Source organism: Carassius carassius, chromosome 10 (assembly GCF_963082965.1).
Source record: "Carassius carassius chromosome 10, fCarCar2.1, whole genome shotgun sequence".
Classification (NCBI taxonomy): domain Eukaryota; kingdom Metazoa; phylum Chordata; class Actinopteri; order Cypriniformes; family Cyprinidae; genus Carassius; species Carassius carassius.
Genome location: NC_081764.1, coordinates 3,725,001 through 3,733,308, shown reverse-complemented (window position 1 = coordinate 3,733,308; position 8,308 = coordinate 3,725,001). Strand labels below are relative to the sequence as shown.

At 35.7% G+C, this 8,308-nt stretch overlaps 1 protein-coding gene across 1 annotated transcript in view; it reads right to left on the bottom strand.

Annotated features, from left to right (window-relative positions):
- Nucleotides 1–504: 504 nt before the first annotated feature.
- LOC132151548 (matrix metalloproteinase-24-like) overlaps nt 505–8,308 on the bottom strand; it is a 33,999-nt gene continuing 26,195 nt past the window's right edge. Inside the window, exons 6-9 of the mRNA XM_059559734.1 lie at nt 8,011–8,225; nt 7,156–7,294; nt 5,361–5,627; nt 505–2,161 (exon numbers count right to left, since the gene is read on the bottom strand). Coding sequence (XP_059415717.1) covers nt 1,824–2,161; nt 5,361–5,627; nt 7,156–7,294; nt 8,011–8,225 — 959 coding nt within the window. The 3' untranslated portion in view covers nt 505–1,823. The remainder of the gene's footprint in view (nt 2,162–5,360; nt 5,628–7,155; nt 7,295–8,010; nt 8,226–8,308) is intronic.

Below are 8,308 nucleotides of genomic sequence, written 5' to 3'. Positions count from 1 at the left end.
TCTCTGCAAAATAAACCAATATAGCCATATATATATGCAAATATAGCCAAAAATGCTCTTTCCACAGAGAAAAATAAAATTTATTTTTTATTTATTTATTTTATTTTTTTATTTATTTAAAAAAAAAAAAATAAAAAAAAAATAAATAAATAAATAAAAATAAAATGGATTTCATAACATGCAACCTAAATGTGTTAAGGCAAAAATATCAGTAAAACCCCAATATCAAATGATAAACTGTGTGCCAAGTGAAGCCTTTTAGGGAGTCTCGCCAAATGTACAATCTTAATTTTGTGATTAAGATGCTACAAACCTTTTCTAATATATATATATTAGGACTGCTCCGATCATGATCGGCCGATCGTTATGCGCATCTCGTCAGTAAAGCCGGTTTTCTAATCAGCGGTAAATTCCATCAAATCCATGTTCATTTTCAGCGTTTATTTGTGCATCTTCTCAGTTAACAACGGCTCTGTGTGGTAACAGCTGCTCTATGTGAAGTTCCATTTGGAATTCTGAAAACATTAATTACATCTCATCTCCTTCCAATGTGCAATGTATCAGATCCATTCCCACAGCAGATGAGCACAAAGAGATGGGTTAATATGGTACAGTCAGACACACTTCACTATTAAATAGCAAAGTCGAACCAATAAAAGCACCCAACAGACATTTATGAGCTAAGCGTTAGACGATCCACACTGAAAACATGAAAATGTAAGACATACAGCATATTACGTTCATTCAAAAAGGATGGATGAACTGTTGAGAGATCATCTCCTGGAGGCAACGGTAACAAAGCTATTATATATTCAGATGTGTTCATTGTTCATGTTCCTGTCTGGCACCAGTGTTTCAAATATAACACTTGGTGAAAAGGTAAGGTCGTAACAAAAAAACTGCAAGATGGTTGGAAATATGACTAATAAAAGCAAAATGTAATATAGGGATTGCAAGAAATCAGGCCGTATTCTAAAGAACCAAATTGTGCCTATTATGACACAAAATTACTCTCCTATAAAGACCTAATGCCATTAAAAAGAGATACTCTTTTGTTACAGACTGATAAAACAGCAAGAGATGAAAAGGAATAGAGTACAGTAGTGAGTGGGAGGCGGTGTTAAGACTGACCTAGTTATTATAAATCATTCTTCCTACTCTGTGGAAATGGATAGGCAGGTGAGGAAAGGGGAAAAAATTCAAACAAACATTCAGATGAACTTATGAAGCTAATTAGTTTGAAAGTGCCTCCTATCCATCTCTAAAAAACATGTTGAAGTCTTCAAGGAGTGCCAGAGGTGAACCTTTTATCCCATCAATGAAAAAGACTGCAAGAATTCCTTGGTATTCTTTTCTATGGCCTTTCTACCTACATGGTTTTCAAGTATTTTTTTGTTGTTTTGCTCGTTTAAATTCTTTGATAATACTTGAAATTCACATACAAGTTTATGTTGTGAACGAGACAAGGATTTGCTGGCGTTTCGCAAATCTGCGGTTCCTCTAACTCTCCTGGAGAAAAGATGGTCTCGGTCAAATTGGAGTGATGGTCCTGACCGTTAAGACTTCATATGGTTAGCATAAGGCCAGGGCACAACTTCAAACGTTCACTCCCAAAAAGAGTTGTCCGTTGGGCTCATGCTAAAAAAATGCAATATTTGTTGTTAAGTTTTGTCTCAAGTGGGAAGGAAGAAGATAGTCCCTTTTCTCATTTTTTGTTCAAGGACAAGGTTGAAGGTTCAGAAAACAGGCACTGGTCAACTCTCAGCATAGTAGCCCTCACTTATGTTGTCAAGCGTTTGGGGTCCTTCGCGCCCCCCAGTCCATCATACCCACTCCTGCACGGGGTGTTTGTAGTAGGTCACTTGCTGTTGGACATTTTTGTTCTTGAACTGGAAGATAGTATATACAAGGACCAGAATGCACAGTGAGAGGATGCACGGGATGACCACAGCGATTGCGTTTACAGTGCCGGGTACATCATTAATGGCGACCATGATGTCGACATCATCGTGAGGGAGGTGACGGTCCTTGTTCTTTACTACTTCAGATTGATCGCAGCCCATCCAGTCTTTGATGATTGATTTTGGGTAGCCTGGCTCCACAGTTAACTTCTGGTTATCGAACTTCCAGTAGTCCTTTCCCTTGTAAAAGTAGGTATAAACTAAAAATAAAATCAAAGAGAGAAAAAAATAAGAAGTCAGTTCATTTGCATAACAGGAATTCTACTATTGGTCAACAAACAGATAGTCCCGCCCCCAAAATCACACCATTGTTTGCTAAAAATTACATGCTTCACTCTCTGGAAATCATTCGAGTAGTATATTAATTGCCATAATTTTATAACTGGAAAGTGACTGCTGATTACTGATTGTTATGAATTAACTTACAAAAACAAGTTAAATAATTAACTGTTAAGCTAAAGTTGTAAACTTGAACAGACCAATCATAGAAAGCCATTCATTATCCACCCTATTTTTCAATGCAGAAGTAAGCTGCAATGCTTCTGATTCATTAGCCTTAATAGGAAAATGACGAGAAGAATGTCAAAGTGCAGTAAACAGTTAAACTATGTGTTACAAACCAGTGTGTTTATAATTAAGACAACACATATGCCTATATGTATACATAAGATAGACATTATACATGTATAAATGGCCACGGCCATTCTAATGTGAGAAATAAGGTGGACACTTTTCAGCACTTCTTGTTTTCGATCTTCCATTTGTATTTCCCCAGCGTCAAGGTAAGGTCATACAAATTTATGAATGGACCACTTGTTTTAAAATCTTCCCAGTCTACTGACATTTATAACATCCGCTTCGAACATTGTAATGCATATGATAACTTTTGTTAACTCTACAATAAATAAATCCATTTCCCCCAGCTAATTACTATTTAACAGCGATGCTATTGAGCTGCCGCAAAACCAGAAGTTCAAAGACAAAATTCTAAAGATGGCTGTGCACTGTTTCTCTGGCACATAAGGTCAATAAGCAAATATTTGTCTATACGTGCAGGCAGAGATGCACGTCCTTTTCAGAATGCTCAATTCATATTCATGATCACAAAAATAGCTGTCCTTGTGAACACTCAATGACACAGTATTTCGAAAAGTTGTTTTATACCAGTGTTATACAATTCCTCAGAGAGCTGTCAGTCTGATTGCCAGTGCCACATAAACAGATGCATTCCCGACACTCAAACCAAATCTATACAAGCACAGACCAAAAACTAAACAGAAATACTGTGAGTAAGCTTCAGACAGCAAACCCTGAGGGTGTGATTGATGAAGTGCTCGTCCTTCCTCTGTTACTTTCCCTGCTCTTACTCGTGATCTTGCTGAGCAAGACGTGCCGAATCCCTCTTTGCAAAATCTGAGTGACAGAAAAATCATGAGCTACGGGGAAACCAAACAGCCCTTATAAACCCTCTTGGCTTCTTCATCTTGTGTTCTGGCCCTAGGCTCCATGTTGACACAGAGATTTTGACATGACTCGCAGAAAAGATGATCATTCCTTCAGTGGATAATACTCTAGAGAGGAGGAGGAGAAATCTGCAATTCTATGCAGCCACAGAAAAAATACTTGACTGACACTTGAGGATTTACCATCCGAACAGACAGACACTAGCCACAACATCAACCCAACACAGTGATGCTCATCATCCAGAGTCAGTAACCCATTCTATTTTTTATAGTGCTAAACTGTAACTTTGATTCTGATTATTTACAAATCCCCTTTTATTATTATTTTTGTTATATATTCAATATTTTGTTGGCAATACAACATGCACCAACATAGGAATATTAGAATGTTATAGCAATTATTTTATATATTTTCAAAAATAATTTGATTTAAAAAAAAATCACATTTAATTTGTATTAAAAAATTAAAAAAATTTTTTTTCGAAAATCCAAATGGAATTTTACATTTCAAAATGTTTTAGTATTTTTTTATATTTTAAATATAAAAATATAAATATAGAATATATTGCAGTTTATAGTTTTTTTTATTAAATATTTTTTTACAGATATTTTATAAAAAATGTTTATTAAAGTCAAATAGAATTTTACATGTTTTAAAATATTTTAGTTAAAAATATTATTTAAATTATGAATTTATAAAATATGGATTATTATTATAAGTGCATATAAATAAAAAAGTTCAAATAAAATAAAATTCTCACTCAACAGATTTCTCCAGTATTTTATTTCTTTCTAGCATTCTCAAATACTTGTAAAAACCAAGTTTCAGTCCTTTTTTGACAAAAAAAAAAAATCTATTTCAGATCATATATATTGAATTTCTTCAAAAGCTATTTATTTCTCATTTTATTTTTTTTTCTACATAGCTCTATACCATAAAAATATGACATCATAAAGTATTTTACTACAGTTAGCTGCCATTTTGCTATATTTGTTATCGTGCATCAAATGTGACACTAAATTCTAACACCCAAAAGTTGTGTCTGTCTTTTTGTGTCTCCGGAGCCTGTGCCAATCCAGACCTGATATCAGATCACCACTGAGGAAGACTCAGAGCCAAAACAGTCACTATGTCAACACAATATTGCAGTGCTGAACCATACAAACACTAATCAATTACTCTACAAGAATTTGAGCGAAAAACAAGACCTCAGCGCATTTATTACTATTATTACCTACTTGTAACCAATTAAAAACTTCATATTCATCGGGAAGAAGGAGGCGGGAACCGCCGGACAATCAAACAGAAACTGTAATTACAAAACAAAGACGCGCACAAATCAAAATAAACACAAACTAAAACCCAGGCCTGGTCCTCTCTCGTCCTTCACTGTCGTCGCTCCACGTCGCTCTGTGGGACTCGAGACCTCGCTCCTGTTCCCACTGCCCTTGGCCCCGCCCCACTCGTCACACTACTCAATAAAATACATAAGCATGCTGCGACAGATGAACACTGTGTGAAAAATAGCAGCAGCAGATGATGATAAAATACACTAACATGCATTAAACAGTTTGATGCATTCATAATAATCTGAATAAACCATTCTTCCTCAAATTAATATCTATCATCGTTACCATTCCCAAGCAACACCGCATTAATATTAAATGTATAATTTCAGGTGTGCATTTATTGCCATTTTAATTCTGCTTTGAATGCAGTTCATCCAATGACAACTATACATTTTATAAAGCTTCACTTATTATAATGGGACTTGCATTGCACAACAGATTAGACCAGTACTAGACACTCGAGAATGAAGCTCAACCAACTTGAACTTCTCAAACCAGAGGGAAGCAGTCAGATCAAATGCCCACCGACCACATGGCTGATTGGCACATTAAATATTAATAGGTTATCGGAACCTCACTGACTCACATCCTTCTCGACTGATGAAGGCTCCTTGCGGGGCATCAGGGATGCCCTTCCAGACACTGATGGGTTTGGGATAGCCTGGGTCAGCTGTACGCTTCTCCTCATTGTAACGCCAGTACTGGTCGCCCTTGAAGAAATACGTTTTGCCAACAGGTTCCCAGCGTAAGGCTGTGTCGATGCCATCGCGGGGCAGACAGCTGCCCAACTCTACCAGACTGTGAGGATACCCAGGTTCTGCTGTAACCTCCTTGAAGACCCAGTATTTATCCCCTAGAGTCAAAAAAACAGCAGTAGATAAGGTCAAAATTCAATGGGTTATATTGAATTATACTATCACATAATGAAACAATGTGCTTATCTACTCCACAAGTTTGGATATATATAGAAGCTTTTTTCTACCAAGGAATAAAAAATAAAAAAAAAGGTATTGCAACATTTTATATAACAATTCATTCTGTTTTTCCTTGCAATTCTGAGTTTATATCTCTCAATTCTGACTTCTTTATCCTGCTAGATACAAATTCAGGATTGCATGATATAAAGTCAGTATTTTGAAACATAAACTTGCAACTCTGAAAAGGGGAGTCCGAATTGTGACAATCCTGTTTCCATTAAGGAGTAAAAAAAAACTCAGCATTGCAATATATAACTCGCATTTCTGAACAAAACATTTGAAAATTACAAAATTTAAACAATTATGAGAAATAAAGTCTTAATTGTGAGACATAAACTCAGTTCTTTTTCTCAGAATTACGAGATAAGATTTTTTTTTTTTTACTACAATGCGGAAATGAGCATCCATAGATATGTCCGGGTTTTACCAGTCTTCTCCATCATTTATGTTCTATCATCATTTAATTAATTATATCTACCATGATCACTCCAAAGTGTGATTTTCAGTATTTACATTTTTTTTATTCAAATGTTTTTTCTTTTTATTGCATACAACTTTCATTGTGATTGGACTAAATCTTGTGAATAAATGCAACCTATAATGACCCTAATCTTATTTTAGATGTGTCATTTCAGCACAGATAGCACTTGGGTAATCTGCATCATGTGTAGTGAATAAGTTGCCGAAATGCCAGCATGACTTGAGTTCATCACCCCTTTATCTACTAATACCAATGTGCATTCTCTGAGATAGCTATAGGGCATCCTGCGAGCTTGTTTTCTCATGAAACATCACAGATCAGTTGAAACTCAGGTTATAAATATCTCACCCAACCTCTCTTGTGCTGCAAGACTGCACCGGGCTAATTTAATGAGGAAGAGGGGGTGAGGACGGCAAGATAGAGAGAGAGAGATTGTTTGAAAGAAGGGGAGCGAGGGAGGAACAGACAGAATAATAAAGCACAGAATGGCTATCAGGCCCAATAGAGGATAAAGATTGGGGATAAATGCAGACCGTTCCTGAGATTAATCCACAATCTAACAGCATTTATCTAACCTTCAACTCTAGTGTACCTATGCTTGTATTAAAAGGGTACATAAAACGTACAAGTACAAACGTACAAAATATGGTTATTTGAGCTGAAGCTGATCCAAAGGCAACAGATGTTTAATGGATATGGCTTCTCTTTATTATCTAGCTCATATTCAGGTACTTAATTTTAGGGCTTTGGGATGTATTTGGTATCATAATTTATAGTTCTGACAAAAGATACTAGAAAACTAGCCTGAGGCTGCCCTTTTTATATCAAGCAATAAACACATGATAGTTTTGTAAATGCTTGTTTTTATGGAATATTTTTTTAATTAATGTCATGACATCTGTCGTTCAGATAATTAATCGTACCTTTGAAGAACACAAATTTGCCATCTGATCTCTCGTAAGCAGCGTCAATGCGAGGAGGTAGACCCTTCCAGAACTGCTCTATCAACATGGGATAGCCTTCCTGAACTTTGTTGTTGCGCAAACGCCAGAACCAGCGATCCTGTGATTAGTAAAAGAGATTATTTAGATCAATTTTATAATGTAGAACTGAGCCGTTTCAAGTAGGGATGCACAATATGAAAAATGTATATTATTTAGCTGAAAATTATTTTCACATTATAAGTGATAAATGGCCTACTGTGTGAAAAAAAAAATCTACAAGTGAATTTAGGCCATTCTAATAATTTATATGAAAAAATAAAGATATTAATTTTGAGATTTGGTAAAAATTACATTTTATATATATTTAATAATTAAATATCCAATAATGGTGGATTTATTTTTTAATATTGTATGAAAGCAGAAAAAAGCTCAAAATCTCTAATAATATGTTGTGCATCCCTTCTTTCAATCAAACATATTGTATGTTAACCACATCAAACCTGTATGAATTTATTTTGAAGAATTTTGGAAACCAAACTGTATTTTTTAATACTTTGGAAGTCAAAGGCTACCATCAACTGTTTGGTTACCAACATTCTCAAAATTTTTCTTCCTTTCTGTTCAACAGAAGAAAGTAATTTATAGAGGTTTGGAAAGGCATAAAGGTAAGTAAATAATTTTGGGTGAATTATCACTTTAATATAGGGATTACAATTCTTCATATCACAGCCAACTAAATCTGACTAAAATTAGCTGGATTATGGTAACTGTATTATGATCTGCAAATATAGACCATCTGTATCAAATATCGGAAAGAGAACTGATGCAACTCACCTTAAAAACAAACATCTCCCGTCGAAAGAAGGCCACAGTGTTAAAGTTGCCATCGCAGATGTTAGGTTTTCCATTACCGGGAGAAGACGGCCGATCTCCAGAGGGTGGGCGAGCGGGGCGATGCCGGTCATGTTTCCTCTCAGAGGTGGAGTGTGTGCGTCGGGCAGGTAGAGTAGGAAGAGGTCGGGTGGGCTCCAGCATGGCTGTGGGAACACCTGAAGAAGAACAAAGTTTATTCATCTAAAAAGACATTCAGCCATCATGGCATCCAGTGTATAATCTATGTTGCGGCTTAGTT